The sequence below is a fragment of the Oncorhynchus tshawytscha genome, linkage group LG05, assembly GCF_018296145.1.
Source record: "Oncorhynchus tshawytscha isolate Ot180627B linkage group LG05, Otsh_v2.0, whole genome shotgun sequence".
NCBI classification, from domain to species: Eukaryota; Metazoa; Chordata; class Actinopteri; order Salmoniformes; family Salmonidae; genus Oncorhynchus; species Oncorhynchus tshawytscha.
Genome location: NC_056433.1, coordinates 1,454,072 through 1,470,874, shown reverse-complemented (window position 1 = coordinate 1,470,874; position 16,803 = coordinate 1,454,072). Strand labels below are relative to the sequence as shown.

The 16,803-nt window shown below is 44.8% G+C and overlaps 1 protein-coding gene across 1 annotated transcript in view; it reads left to right on the top strand.

Moving 5' to 3' along the window:
* LOC112237152 (pleckstrin homology domain interacting protein) overlaps positions 1 to 16,803 on the top strand; it is a 111,843-nt gene that overhangs the window by 69,395 nt on the left and 25,645 nt on the right. The window contains 10 exon segments of the mRNA XM_042321299.1: positions 1 to 45; positions 2,998 to 3,122; positions 3,246 to 3,328; positions 5,703 to 5,814; positions 6,762 to 6,823; positions 7,264 to 7,419; positions 11,309 to 11,429; positions 12,680 to 12,805; positions 15,329 to 15,404; positions 15,517 to 15,576. The exon segment at positions 1 to 45 is cut by the window's left edge and continues 31 nt beyond it. Coding sequence (XP_042177233.1) covers positions 1 to 45; positions 2,998 to 3,122; positions 3,246 to 3,328; positions 5,703 to 5,814; positions 6,762 to 6,823; positions 7,264 to 7,419; positions 11,309 to 11,429; positions 12,680 to 12,805; positions 15,329 to 15,404; positions 15,517 to 15,576 — 966 coding nt within the window.

The window sequence follows — 16,803 nt, the reverse complement described above, 5'->3', positions numbered from 1 at the left end:
AGCATCAACCCTAAGAAACAACCCTGGCACAAGATGGAGCTACGGGTAACCACCCCCACACACATACTAATACACCCCCCCACACACATACTAATACACACCCCCCACACACACACATACTAATACACCCCCCCACACACACATACTAACACCGCCCCCCCACACACGCATAATAACCCCCCCACACACACGCATAATAACACCCCCACACACACACACACACATACTAACACACCCCCCCACACACACACTAACACACCCCCACACACATACTAACACCCCCCCACACACACACACACATACTAACACACCCCCACACACACACTAACACACCCCCACTACACACACTAACACCCCACTACACACACTAACACACACACCCCCACTACACACTAACACACACCCCCACACACACTAACACACACCCCTACACACACTAACACCCCCCCACTACACACTAACACACGCCCCCACTATACACTAACACACACCCCCACACACACTAACACACACCCACACACATGCTAACACACACCCCCACTACACACTAACACACACCCCCACACACACTAACACACACCCCTACACACACTAACACCCCCCCCCACTACACACTAACACACACCCCCACTACACACACCCCTACACACACTAACACCCCCCCACTACACACTAACACACACCCCCACTACACACTAACACACACCCCCACACACACTAACACCCCCACTACACACTAACACACACCCCCACTACACACTAACACCCCCCCACTACACACTAACACACACCCCACTACACACTAACACACACCCCCACACACACTAACACACACCCACACACATGCTAACACACACCCCCACTACACACTAACACACACCCCCACTACACACTACACACACACACCCCCACTACACACTAACACACACCCCCACACACTAACACCCCCACTACACACTAACACACACCCCCACTACACACTAACACCCCCCCACTACACACTAACACACACACCCCCACTACACACTAACACACACCCCCACACACACTAACACACACCCCTACACACACTAACACCCCCCACACACACTAACACACACCCCCACTACACACTAACACACACCCCTACACACATTAACACCCCTACACACTAACACACACACTAACACACACCCCCACTACACACTAACACACACCCCCACTACACACTAACACACACCCCCACTACACACTAACACACACCCCACACACACTAACACACACCCACACACATACTAACACACACCCCCACTACACACTAACACACACCCCTACACACACTAACACACACCCACACACATACTAACACACACCCCCACACACACTAACACACACCCACACACATGCTAACACACACCCCCACTACACACTAACACACACCCACACACATACTAACACACACACACACTAACACACACTAACACACACACTAACACACACCCCCACTACACACTAACACACACCCCTACACACTAACACACCCCCACAGTACACACACTAACACACACCCCCACTACACACACTAACACCCCACTACACACACCCCCACACACACTAACACACACCCCCACTACACACTAACACACACCCCCACACTACACACACTAACACACACCCCCACACACACTAACACACATTAACACCCCCCACTACACACCCTACACACACACTAACACACCCTACACACATTAACACCCCCCCACTACACACCCTACACACACTAACACACACCCCCACACACACTAACACACATTAACACCCCCCCACTACACACACACTAACACACCCTACACACTAACACACCCTACACACACTAACACACCCTACACACACTAACACACCCTACACACACTAACACACCCTACACACACTAACACACACCCCCACACACACTAACACACATTAACACCCCCCCCCCACTACACACCCTACACACACACTAACACACCCTACACACACTAACACACATTAACACACACCCACACACACATTAACACACACCCACACACACACTAACACACATTAACACACATCCCCACACACACTAACAAACATTAACACACATCCCCACACACACCCCCACATACCCCCACACACACTAACACACACTAACACACACACACTAACACACACTAACACACACCCCCACACACACTAACACACACTAACACACACACCCACACACGCTAACATACCCTACACACACACTAACACACATTAACACACATCCCCACACGCACTAACATACCCTACACACACACTAAAACACATTAACACACATCCCCACACACACTAACATACCCTACACATACACTAACACACATTAACACACATCCCCACACACACTAACATACCCTACACACACACTAACACACATTAACACACACCCCCACACACACTAACACACATTAACACACACCCCCACACACACTAACAAACATTAACACACATCCCCACACACACGAACACACACCCCCCACACACTAACACACACTAACACACACTAACACACACCCCCACACACACTAACACACACACACTAACACACACTAACACACACACCCACACACACTAACACACATTAACACTAACACACACCCCCACACACACTAACACACTAACACACACACCACCACCCCCACCACACACACAAGGAAAAGACATGAATAAGATTGTCAGCTAAATTACTAAATCACCCTCACCTCAAGAAACAACTGTGTGTGTGTGTGTGTGTGTGTGGTGCGTGTGTGTGTGGTATGTGTGTGTGCGTGCGTGTGTGTGTGTGTGTGTGTGTGTGTGTGTGTGTGTGTGTGTGCGTGCGTGTGTGTGTGTGTGTGTGTGTGTATGTATGTGTGTGGTATGTGTGTGTGCGTGCGTGTGTGTGGTGTGTGTGTGTGTGTGTGTGTGTGTGTGTGTGTGTGTGTGTGTGTGTGTGTATGTATGTGTGTCTCTCTGTAGGAGCAGGAGCTGGTGAAGATAGTAGGGCTAAAGTATGAGGTTGGTCTTCCCTCTCTCTGCTGCCTCAAACTGGCCTTCCTGGACCCTGATACTGGCAAGCTGACTGGAGGCTCCTTCTCCATGAAGTAACCATACCTCACTCTGTGTTCTGTCCGTGTGTGTGTGTGTGTGTTTGTGTGTGTGTGCACAATTGTGACTGTGTTTCTGTGTTTGTGTGTTACTAACGTGGTATATGTGTGTTGTCATAGATACCACGACATGCCTGACGTGATTGACTTCCTGGTTCTGCGGCAGCAGTTTGATGATGCGAGAGACCACAACTGGACCATAGGTCAGTCTCTTTCTAAGGGCTCTGTGTTTGTGGTTGGCCCATAGAGATGGATAGAGGTCTCATCATTGTATCTATGCCATTATGGTGTTTGTGGTTGGCCCATAGAGATGGATAGAGGTCTCATCATTGTATCTATGCCATTATGGTGTTTGTGGTTGGCCCATAGAGATGGATAGAGGTCTCATCATTGTATCTATGCCATTATGGTGTTTGTGGTTAGGCCCATAGAGATGGATAGAGGTCTCATCATTGTATCTATGACGTTTTGGGTAGGCCATAGAGATGGATAGAGGTCTCATCATTGTATCTATGCCATTATGGTGTTTGTGGTTGGCCCATAGAGATGGATAGAGGTCTCATCATTGTATCTATGACGTTTTGGGTAGGCCATAGAGATGGATAGAGGTCTCATCATTGTATCTATGCCGTTATGGTGTCTGTTTGGCTCATAGAGATGGATTGAGATCTCATCATTGTATCTATGACGTTTTGGGTAGGCCATAGAGATGGATTGAGATCTCATCATTGTATCTATGACGTTTTGGGTAGGCCATAGAGATGGATAGAGGTCTCATCATTGTATCTATGCCGTTATGGTGTCTGTTTGGCTCATAGAGATGGATTGAGGTCTCATCGTTGTATCTATGGCATTATGGTGTCTGTTTGGCTCATAGAGATGGATTGAGATCTCATCGTTGTATCTATGCCGTTATGGTGTCTGTTTGGCTCATAGAGATGGATTGAGATCTCATCGTTGTATCTATGCCGTTATGGTGTCTGTTTGGCTCATAGAGATGGATAGAGGTCTCATCGTTGTATCTATGCCATTATGGTGTCTGTTTGGCTCATAGAGATGGATTGAGATCTCATCGTTGTATCTATGCCGTTATGGTGTCTGTGACAGCATAGAGATGGATAGAGATCTCATCGTTGTATCTATGCCGTTATGGTGTCTGTGACAGCATAGAGATGGATAGAGGTCTCATCGTTGTATCTATGCCGTTATGGTGTCTGTGACAGCATAGAGATGGATAGAGATCTCATCGTTGTATCTATGACATTATGGTGTCTGTGACAGCATAGAGATGGATATAGGTCTCATCGTTGTATCTATGCCGTTATGGTGTCTGTTTGGCTCATAGAGATGGATTGAGATCTCATCGTTGTATCTATGGCATTATGGTGTCTGTGACAGCATAGAGATGGATTGAGATCTCATCGTTGTATCTATGGCATTATGGTGTCTGTGACAGCATAGAGATGGATTGAGATCTCATCGTTGTATCTATGGCATTATGGTGTCTGTGACAGCATAGAGATGGATTGAGATCTCATCGTTGTATCTATGGCATTATGGTGTCTGTGACAGCATAGAGCATCTCCTTTTAAACTGCTTCATTTTCTTCTTCTTGTGTGTTTGCGTTAAGCTAATTTTGGTGATTTATCTCCTCCTGGAGTCCTGAACCAAATCTAATTTATTTTGGCCACTAGATGGTGGCAGTGATGTGTCTTAACCATCCAGGTGACAGGTTCAGGTCAGTGGTAGATGATACCTGGTGGTGTTGTAATTAGAAGTGACCTTGTCCCATCCAGGTGACAGGTTCAGGTCAGTGGTAGATGATACCTGGTGGTGTTGTAATTAGAAGTGACCTTGTCCCATCCAGGTGACAGGTTCAGGTCAGTGGTAGATGATACCTGGTGGTGTTGTAATTAGAAGTGACCTTGTCCCTTCCAGGTGACAGGTTCAGGTCAGTGATAGATGATACCTGGTGGTGTTGTAATTAGAAGTGACCTTGTCCCATCCAGGTGACAGGTTCAGGTCAGTGATAGATGATACCTGGTGGTGTTGTAATTAGAAGTGACCTTGTCCCATCCAGGTGACAGGTTCAGGTCAGTGGTAGATGATACCTGGTGGTGTTGTAATTAGAAGTGACCTTGTCCCATCCAGGTGACAGGTTCAGGTCAGTGGTAGATGATACCTGGTGGTGTTGTAATTAGAAGTGACCTTGTCCCATCCAGCAGACAGGTTCAGGTCAGTGGTAGATGATACCTGGTGGTGTTGTAATTAGAAGTGACCTTGTCCCTTCCAGGTGACAGGTTCAGGTCAGTGATAGATGATACCTGGTGGTGTTGTAATTAGATGTGACATTGTCCCATCCAGGTGACAGGTTCAGGTCAGTGGTAGATGATACCTGGTGGTGTTGTAATTAGAAGTGACCTTGTCCCAACCAGCAGACAGGTTCAGGTCAGTGGTAGATGATACCTGGTGGTGTTGTAATTAGAAGTGACCTTGTCCCATCCAGGTGACAGGTTCAGGTCAGTGGTAGATGATACCTGGTGGTGTTGTAATTAGAAGTGACCTTGTCCCATCCAGGTGACAGGTTCAGGTCGGTGATAGACGACGCCTGGTGGTTTGGGACTATTGAGGACCAGGAGCCCTTCCAACCAGAGTACCCAGACAGCCTGTTCCAATGCTACAACGTCTGGTAGGTTATAACATCTCTATGAACTTTCATAAACCTATAACCCTGTATAATGCCAGACAGCCTTTTCCAATGCTACAATGTCTGGTAGGTTATAACAACTCTATGAGCCTCAATAACCCTATAACTCTGTATAATGCCAGGCAGCCTGTTCCAGTGTTCACAACATCTGGTAGGTTATAACACCTCTGAGCCATCATAACCCTATAACCCTTTAGAACGCCAGACAGACTGTTCCAGTAATACATCATATGGTAGGTTATAACACCTCTGAGCCTTCATAACCCTATAACCCTTCAGAACTCCAGACAGACTGTTCCAGTAAAACATCATCTGGTAAGTTATAACACCTCTGAGCCTTCATAACCCTATAACCCTTCAGAACGCCAGACAGACTGTTCCAGTAATACATCATCTGGTAGGTTATAACACCTCTGAGCCTTCATAACCCTATAACCCTTCAGAACGCCAGACAGACTGTTCCAGTAATACATCATCTGGTAGTTTATAACACCTCTGAGCCTTCATAACCCTATAACCCTTCAGAACGCCAGACAGACTGTTCCAGTAATACAACATATGGGAGGTTATAACACCTCTGAGCCTTCATAACCCTATAATCCTTCATAACACAGGTTTTAACCCTGCATTAACCTTTATGACATGAAACAACCTTGATACTCATTTTTTTTGTTTTGTTTGTTTTTATCGATTTTACAAAAACACAAACATCAACACCTGTTATAATCTTTTAGCCTGATGATAATGTGTTTCCTTTCTAGCTGGGATATTGATGACAATCATGATGATAATGTGTGTCCTGTCTAGCTGGGATAATGATGATGATAATGTGTTTCCTGTCTAGCTGGGATAATGATGACAATGATGATGATAATGTGTGTCCTGTCCAGCTGGATGATAATGATGATGATAATGTGTGTCCTGTCTAGCTGGGATAATGGTGACACGGAGAAGATGAGTCCTTGGGACATGGAGCCTATCCCCAACGAGGGTAGGACACACACACACTTGTTAAATGCCTGTGTATCGTTCTGATTATGTGTGCTCCATCTGTAGTCTGTTGTTCTGATGATGTGTGGTCCATCTGTAGTCTGTTGTTCTGATGATGTGTGGTCCATCTGTAGTCTGTTGTTCTGATGATGTGTGGTCCATCTGTAGTCTGTTGTTCTGATGATGTGTGGTCCATCTGTAGTCTGTTGTTCTGATGATGTGTGGTCCATCTGTAGTCTGTTGTTCTCCTGATGTGTTTTCCATCAGTAGTCTGTTGTTCTGATGATGTGTGGTCCATCTGTAGTCTGTTGTTCTTATTATGTGTGGTCCATCAGTAGTCTGTTGTTCTGATGATGTGTGGTCCATCTGTAGTCTGTTGTTCTGATGATGTGTGGTCCATCCATCTGTAGTCTGTTGTTCTGATGATGTGTGGTCCATCAGTAGTGTTTCCAGAGGAGCTGGGTCAGAGCGTTCCTCTAACGGAGGAGGAGCAGAGAGAGCTGCTGTATGTTCCCCTGGAGGGGGAGTGGGGCGCCGCCACGCGGAACCACGAGTGTCAACGCATCGTCAACGCCATCGACCAGCTTACCACACTCGGTATGACCTCATCACCACAAGACACAGTGACACACAGCTGACGCACTCTGACATCATGAGATACAGTTGAAGTCGGAAATTTACATACACCTTAGCCAAATACATTTAAACTCAATTTTTCACAATTCCTGGCATTTAATCCTAGTAAAAATTCCCTGTCTTAGGTCAGTTAGGATCACCACTTTATTTTAAGAATGTGAAATGTCAGAATAATAGTAGAGAGAATGATTTATTTCTGCTTTTATTTATTTCATCACATTCCCAGTGGGTCAGAAATTTACATACACTCAATTAGTATTTGGTAGCATTGCCTTTAAATTGTTTAACTTGGGTCAAACGTTTTGGGTAGTCTTCCACAAGCTTCCCACAATAAGTTTGGTGAATTTTGGCCCATTCTTCCTGACAGAGCTGGTGTAACTGAGTCAGGTTTGTAGGCCTCCTTGCTGGCACATGCTTTTTCAGTTCTGCCCAAACATTTTCTATAGGATTGAGGTCAGGGCTTTGTGATGGCCACTCCAATACCTTGACTTTGTTGTCCTTAAGCCATTTTGTCAAAACTTTGGAAGTATGCTTGGGGTCAATGTCCATTTGGAAAACCCATTTACGACCAAGCTTTAACTTCCTAACTGATGTCTTGAGATGTTGCTTCAGTATATCCACATAATTTTTCTTTCTCATGAAGCCATCTATTTTGTGAAGTGCACCAGTCCCTCCTGCAGCAAAGCACCCCCACAACATGATGCTGCCAGCCCCGTGCTTCACGGTTGGGATGGTGTTCTTCGGCTTGCAAGCTTCCCTCTTTTTCCTCCAAACATAACAATGGTCATTATGGCCAAACAGTTCTATTTATGTTTCATCAGAACAGAGGACATTTCTCCAAAAAAGTACGATCTTTGTCCCCATGTGCAGTTGCAAACTTTAGTCTGTGTTTCTTATGGCGGTTTTGGAGCAGTTGCTTCTTCCTTGCTGAGTGGCCTTTCAGGTTATGTGGATATAGGACTAATTTTACTGTGGATATAGATACTTTTGTACCTATTTCCTCCAGCATCTTCAAAAGGTCTTTTGCTGTTGTTCTGGGATTGATTTGCACTTTTCGCACCAAAGTACATTCATCCCTAGGAGACAGAACGCATCTCCTTATAGAGCGGTATGATGGCTGCGTGGTCTCATGGTGTTTATACTTGCGTACTATTGTTTGTACAGATGCACGTGGTACCTTCAGGCATTTGGAAATTGCTCCCAATGATGAACCAGACTTGTGGACGTCTACAATTTTTTTGTCTGAGGTCTTGACTGATTTCTTTTGATTTTCCCATTATGTCAAACAAAGAGGCACTGAGTTTGAAGGTAGGCCTTGAAATACATCCACAGGTACACCTCCAATTGACTCAAATGATGTCAATTAGGTCCTTCTAAAGCCATGACATAATTTTCTGTAATTTTCCAAGCTGTTTAAAGGCACAGTCAACTTAGTTAATGTAAACTTCTGACCCACTGGAATTGTGATACAGTGAATTAAGAGTGAAATAATCTGTCTGTAATCATTGTTGTAAAAATGACTTGTCTTGTACAAAGTAGATGTCCTAACTGACTTGCCAAAACTATAGTTTGTTAACAAGAAATGTGTGGAGTGGTTGAAAAACAAGTTCTAATGACTCCAACCTAAGTGTATGTAAACTTCCGATTTCAACTGTATGTTGTTAAATCCAGAGATACTTAGAAAGAAGGAAATCCCAGCGGTCAATGAATGGAGAAACATATAATACCCCACCCAGCATCCTGTCTCCAATCTACGTACTATTCCAAAGCAATAACAGAGAACAAACCCATTATCTCACATCTCTGAAAATATTTCTAATGTTGTATTTCTTGTTGACGTAATTCATGCTGATGTTGGTTTTTTGAGCTAGCTCGGTATGACCTCATCAGCATTGAATTGCCCAGAATGCACTGTAGAGTCCATTGACGACACATGGTCAATGTACACAATAGGTGTTAATACAATCCCAATGGTGTTTCCCATCTCCTCAAAAGTATCTCTGGTCAATCCAGCTCATAATTGGGCTTCACTTCACATAATATACTGTACATTACATCACAGTTTACATATCGTACTAGACATCCCATTCACTGAACAGTGACCTGGGCTCCCTCTAGTGGAATGATGGAGACACAGTACACTAACACACCCGTCTCTCTTTCTCTCGCTCTCTCTCTCTCTCTGTCTCTCTCTCTCTCTCTCTCTCTCTTACTCTCGCTCTCTGTCTCTGTCTCTCTCGTTCTCTCTCATTCTCTCTCTGTCGCTCTTTGTCTCTCTCTGTCTCTCTCTCTCTGTCTGTCTCTCTCTCTCTCTCTCTCTCTCTCTGTGTGTCTGTCTGTCTCTCTATCCCTCTCTCTCAATTCAATTTAAGGGCTTTATTGGCATGTGTTAACATTGCCAAAGCAAGTGAAGTAGATAATAAACAAAAGTGAAATAAACAATACAAATGAACAGGAAACATTACACTCACAGAAGTTCCAAAAGAATAAAGACATTACAAATGTCATATTATGTATATTCACAGTGTTGTAACGGTGTGCAAATAGTTAAAGTTCAAAAGGGAAAGTAAACATAAATATGAGTTGTATTTACAATGGTGTTTGTTCTTCACTGGTTGAGCTTTTCTTGTGGCTACAGGTCACAAATCTTGCTGCTGTGTTGGCACCCTGTGGTATTTTACCCAGTAGATATGGGACTTTATCAACATTGAGTTCATTTTTTAACTCTCTGGATCTGTGTAATCTGAGGGAAATATGTGTCTCTAATATGGTCATAAATTTGGAGTTTAGGAAGTGCAGCTCAGTTTCCACCTTATTTTATGTGCAGTGAGCACATAGCCGGTCTGCCTTCAGCATCCTTCCTCAATAGCAAGACTATTTTTTTCAATTTTTTAATTTTTTTTTTATTTATCTGTTATTTTACCAGGTAAGTTGACTGAGAACACATTCTCATTTGCAGCATCGACCTGGGGAATAGTTACAGGGGAGAGGAGGGGGATGAATGAGCCAATTGTAAACTGGGGATTATTAGGTAACCGTGATGGTTTGAGGGCCAGCTTGGGAATTTAGCCAGGACACAGGGGTTAACACCCCTACTCTTACGATAAGTGCCATGGTATCTTTAATGACCTCTGAGAGTCAGGACACCTGGGTTAACACCCCTACTCTTACGATAAGTGCCATGGTATCTTTAATGACCTCTGAGAGTCAGGACACCAGGGTTAACACCCCTACTCTTACGATAAGTGCCATGGTATCTTTAATGACCTCTGAGAGTCAGGACACCAGGGTTAACACCCCTACTCTTACGATAAATGCCATGGTATCTTTAATGACCTCTGAGAGTCAGGACACCAGGGTTAACACCCCTACTCTTACGATAAATGCCATGGTATCTTTAATGACCTCTGAGAGTCAGGACACCAGGGTTAACACCCCTACTCTTACGACAAGTGCCATGGTATCTTTAATGACCTCTGAGAGTCAGGACACCAGGGTTAACACCCCTACTCTTACGATAAGTGCCATGGTATCTTTAATGACCTCTGAGAGTCAGGACACCCGTTTAAGGTCCCATCCGAAAGACTTCACCCTACACAGGCAGTAACCCCAATCATGCTATGCTATGACTATGCTCACTGAATCTGTACATAGTCAAAACTTTCCTTAGGTTTGGGTCAGTCACAGTGGTCAGGTATTCTGCCGCTGTGTACTCTCTGTTTAGGGCCAAATAGCATTCTAGTGTGCTATGTTTTTTTTGTTAATTCTGTCCAATGTGTCAAGTAATTATATTTTTGTTTTCACATGATTTGGTTGGGTCTCCCTCCCTTCCTTCCTCTCTCTCCTCTAGATGTAGCTGTACCGTTTGCCGTGCCAGTAGATCTCCAGGCTTATCCTTCCTACTGTACTGTAGTAGCCTACCTCACGGACCTCAGCACCATACGGTCCAGGCTGGAGAACCGCTTCTACAGGTACCACGAGGACAGAGTGTGTGTGTGTGTGCGTGTGTGTGTGAGGACAGTGTGTGTGTGAGAACTGTGTGTGTGTGAGGGCTGTGTGTGTGTGTGTGTGTGAGGGCAGTGTGTGTGTGTGTGTGTGTGAGGCCAGTGTGTGTGTGTGTGAGGACAGGGTGTGTGTGTGTGAGGACCGTGTGTGTGTGAGGACCGTGTGTGTGAGGACAGTGTGTGTGTGTATGGACCGTGTGGGTGTGTATGGACAGTGTGTGTGTGTGAGGACAGTGTGTGTGTATGGACAGTGTGTGTGTGTGTGTGTGTGTGTGTGGACAGTGTGTGTGTGGACAGTGTGTGTGTGTGTGTGTGTGTGGACAGTGTGTGTGTGGACAGTGTGTGTGTGGACAGTGTGTGTGTGGACAGTGTGTGTGAGGACAGTGTGTGTGAGGACAGTATGTGTGAGGACAGTGTGTGTGAGGACAGTGTGTGTGAGGACAGTGTGTGTATGGACAGTGTGTGTGTGTGTGAGGACAGTGTGTGTGAGGACAGTGTGTGTGAGGACAGTGTGTGTGAGGACAGTGTGTGTGTATGGACAGTGTGTGTGTGTGTGTGGACAGTGTGTGTGAGGACAGTGTGTGTGTGTAACAGTGTGTGTGTGTGTGTGTGGACAGTGTGTGTGAGGACAGTGTGTGTGTGTAACAGTGTGTGTGAGGACAGTGTGTGTGTGTGTGTGTGTGTGTGGACAGTGTGTGTGAGGACAGTGTGTGTGAGGACAGTGTGTGTGTGTATGGACCGTGTGTGTGTGTATGGACAGTGTGTGTGTGTGTGGACAGTGTGTGTATGGACAGTGTGTGTGTGTGTGTGGACAGTGTGTGTGAGGACAGTGTGTGTGTGTGTATGGACCGTGTGTGTGTGTATGGACAGTGTATGTGTGTGAGGACAGTGTGTGTGAGGACAGTGTGTGTGTATGGACAGTGTGTGTGTGTGTGTGGACAGTGTGTGTGAGGACAGTGTGTGTATGGACAGTGTGTGTGTGTGTGGACAGTGTGTGTGAGGACAGTGTGTGTGAGGACAGTGTGTGTGAGGACAGTGTGTGTGTATGGACAGTGTGTGTGTGTGTGTGTGGACAGTGTGTGTGAGGACAGTGTGTGTGTGGACAGTGTGTGTGAGGACAGTGTGTGTGTGGACAGTGTGTGTGTGGACAGTGTGTGTATGGACAGTGTGTGTGTGTATGGACAGTGTGTGTGTGTAACAGTGCATCTCCTCCATAGGCGTATGTCATCGTTGATGTGGGAGGTGCGTTATATTGAACACAACGCTCAAACCTTTAATGAAACTGGAGCCTTCATCGTTAAAACAGCCAAGTTCGTCTCTGACCTCATGCTCAGCTTCATCAAGTAAGACTCTACTGTTACTATATATATTATACACTGACAAATAGCTATAGTTATTACTGTTACTGATAGTACCACTACAGTTCATTCGGAAAGTATTCAGACCCCTTGACTTTTCCCACAAAAAGGTTAGGTACAGCCTTATTCTAAAATGGATTAAATAGTTTTTTTTACCCCCTCATCAGTCAACACACAACCCCATAATGACAAAGCAAAAAAAGTCAGCTAATTTATTAAATATTAAAAATTTAAATATTACATTTACTTAAGTATTCACACCCTTTTCTCCCTACTTTGTTGTAGCACCTTTGGCAGCGATTACAGCCTCGAGTCTTCTTGGGTTTGATGCTACAAGCTTGGCACACCTGTATTTGGGGAGTTTCTCCCATTCTTCTCTGCAAATCCTCTCAAGCTCTGTCAGGTTGGATGGGGAGAGTTGCTGCTCAGCTATTTTCAGGTCTCTCCAGAGATGTTGGATCGGGTTCATGTCTGGGCTCTGGCTGGGACACTCAAGGACATTCAGAGTCTTGTCCTGAAGCCACTCCTGCGTTGTTTTGCCTGTGTGCTTAGGGTCGTTGTTCTGTTGGAAGGTGACTCTTCGCCCCAGTCTGACTTCCTGAGTGCTCTGGAGCAGGTTTTCATCAAGGATTTCTTTGTACTTTGTTCTGTTCATCTTTCCCTTGATCCTGACTATCCTGTCTCCCCGTCCCTGCCACTGACAACATCCTCACAGCATGATGCTGCCACCACCATGCTTCACCGTAGGGATGGTGCCATGTTTCCTCCGGACATGATGCTGCCACCACCGTGCTTCACCGTAGGGATGGTGCCAGGTTTCCTCCGGACATGATGCTGCCACCACCATGCTTCACCGTAGGGATGGTGCCAGGTTTCCTCCAGACCTGACACTTGATATTAATGCGACATAGTTTAATATTGGTTTCACCATGTATCTCATGGTCTGAGTCTTTAGGTGCCTTTTGATAAACTCCAAGCGGGCTGTCATGTGCCTTTCCCTGAGGAATGGCTTTGTCAATTTGTCAATTTGGGTGTGCATGGTGAATAAGTGGTCTGTCACATGGTAATTTGGTAAACATTTCAGTACATTGTTTTCATTGAGGAAATGTACAAGTCTGCTGTTAATGATGATGCAGATGATTTTCCCAAGGTTACTGTTGACACATATCCCACTGTAGTTATTGGGGTCATATTTGTCTCCATGACAGAGCTGAGGATGATGTTAAAGAGTTTAAGTATAGCCAATTGGAATTTGTGATATGTATATTTTATCATTTCATGTAGGATATCACCACAGGGCTTTTTGGGTTGGAAGGTTTGTATGTTGTCCTGTGCTTCATTCAATGTTATTGGAGAATCCAGTAGATTCTGGTAGTCTTTAATAGATGATTCTAAGATTTACAGTACCAGTCAAAAGTTTGGAAACACCTACTCATTCAATGGTTTATCTTTATTTCTACTATTTTTTACATTGTTGAATAATAGTGAAGACATATGGAATCATGTAGTAACCAAAAAAGTGTTAAACAAATCAAAATATATTTCAGATTTGAGATTCTTCAAAGTAGCCACCCTTTGCCTTGATGACAGCTTTGCACACTCTTGGCATTCTCTCAACCAGCTTCATGAGGAATAGTTTTCCAACAGTCTTGAAGGAGTTCCCACATATGCTGAACACTTTTTGGCTGCTTTTCCTTCACTCTGCGGTCCAACTCATACCAAACCATTTAAATTGGGTTGAGGTCAGGGGAATGTGGAGGCCAGGTCATCTGATGCAGCGCTCCATCGCTCTCCTTTTTGGTCAAATAGCCCTTATACAGCCTGTAAGTTTGTTGGGTCATTGTCCTGTTGAAAAACAAATGATAGTCCCACCAAGCTCAAACCAGATGGGATCGCGTATCGCTGTAGTAGTCATGCTGGTTAAGTATACCTTGAATTATAAATAAATCACAGACAGTGTCACCAGCAAAGCACCATCACACCTCCTCCTCCATGCTTCACGGTGGGAATGACACATGCAGAGATCATCCATTCACCTTCTCTGCATCTCACAAAGACACAGTGGTTAGAACCAAAAATCTCAAATTTGAATTTCATCATACCAAAGGACAGATTTCCACCGGTCTAATGTTCATTGCTCATATTTCTTGGCCGAACAAAGCAAGTCTCTTCTTCTTATTGGTGTCCTTTAGTAGTGGTTTCTTTGCAGCAATTTGACCATGAAGGCCTGATCCACATAGTCTCCTCTGAACAGTTGATGTCAAGATGTGTCTTTTGTTATAGAGCCAAAAATATTATCCACACATCTTCGTCTTGTTGTTTGTTTAGTTTAGTGTGTTCCAATTTTCACTTCTCTCTATCTCTCTCTCTCATATCTTTCCCCATCTCTCTATTTAATCTATTTCTCTCTCATCTCTTTCCTTCCTTCCTTCTCTCTCTCTCTCTCTCTCTCATCTCTTCCTTTCGTTCACCACCTCACTCTCTCTCTCATCTCTCTCTCTATCCCAGGGACCCCACTATGACTGACATTATTCCTCTCTACAACACCATGAAGAAGACTGCTTTCTCTGACACCGAGGATGAGGTGTGTCTTTATCTTTTTTACTTTGTTATGTGTAAACACTAACAGTAGTAGAAACAGAAAGAGTATCCTATATGTTCCTATATGTTGATGTTGTGTTTCCATGGTGATGTAGGATGATGAAGATGAGGATGAAGATACAGACACTCCTGGAACGTCCACACGAAACAGGAAGGTAACACACCTCATCACACCTCTGATAAGTCTGAACCTGAGTTATACTGTTAGCACTGAGGCTCTGATTAGCCTGAACCTGAGTTATACTGTTAGCACTGAGGCTCTGATTAGCCTGAACCTGAGTTATACTGTTAGCACTGAGGCTCTGATAAGTCTGAACCTGAGTTATACTGTTAGCACTGAGGCTCTGATAAGTCTGAACCTGAGTTATACTGTTAGCACTGAGGCTCTGATTAGCCTGAACCTGAGTTATACTGTTACCACTGAGGCTCTGATTAGCCTGAACCTGAGTTATACTGTTACCACTGAGGCTCTGATTAGCCTGAACCTGAGTTATACTGTTACCACTGAGGCTCTGATTAGCCTGAACCTGAGTTATGCTGTTACCACTGAGGCTCTGATTAGCCTGAACCTGAGTTATGCTGTTAGCACTGAGGCTCTGATTAGCCTGAACCTGAGTTATACTGTTACCACTGAGGCTCTGATTAGCCTGAACCTGAGTTATACTGTTACCACCGAGGCTCTGATTAGCCTGAACCTGAGTTATACTGTTACCACTGAGGCTCTGATTAGCCTGAACCTGAGTTATACTGTTACCACTGAGGCTCTGATTAGCCTGAACCTGAGTTATACTGTTACCACTGAGGCTCTGATTAGCCTGAACCTGAGTTATACTGTTACCACCGAGGCTCTGATTAGCCTGAACCTGAGTTATACTGTTACCACTGAGGCTCTGATTAGCCTGAACCTGAGTTATACTGTTACCACTGAGGCTCTGATTAGCCTGAACCTGAGTTATACTGTTACCACTGAGGCTCTGATTAGCCTGAACCTGAGTTATACTGTTAGCACTGAGGCTCTGATTAGCCTGAACCTGAGTTATACTGTTACCACTGAGGCTCTGATTAGCCTGAACCTGAGTTATACTGTTACCACTGAGGCTCTGATTAGCCTGAACCTGAGTTATACTGTTACCACTGAGGCTCTGATTAGCCTGAACCTGAGTTATACTGTTACCACTGAGGCTCTGATTAGCCTGAACCTGAGTTATACTGTTACCACTGAGGCTCTGATTAGCCTGAACCTGAGTTATACTGTTACCACTGAGGCTCTGATTAGCCTGAACCTGAGTTATACTGTTACCACTGAGGCTCTGATTAGCCTGAACCTGAGTTATACTGTTACCACTGAGGCTCTGATTAGCCTGAACCTGAGTTATACTGTT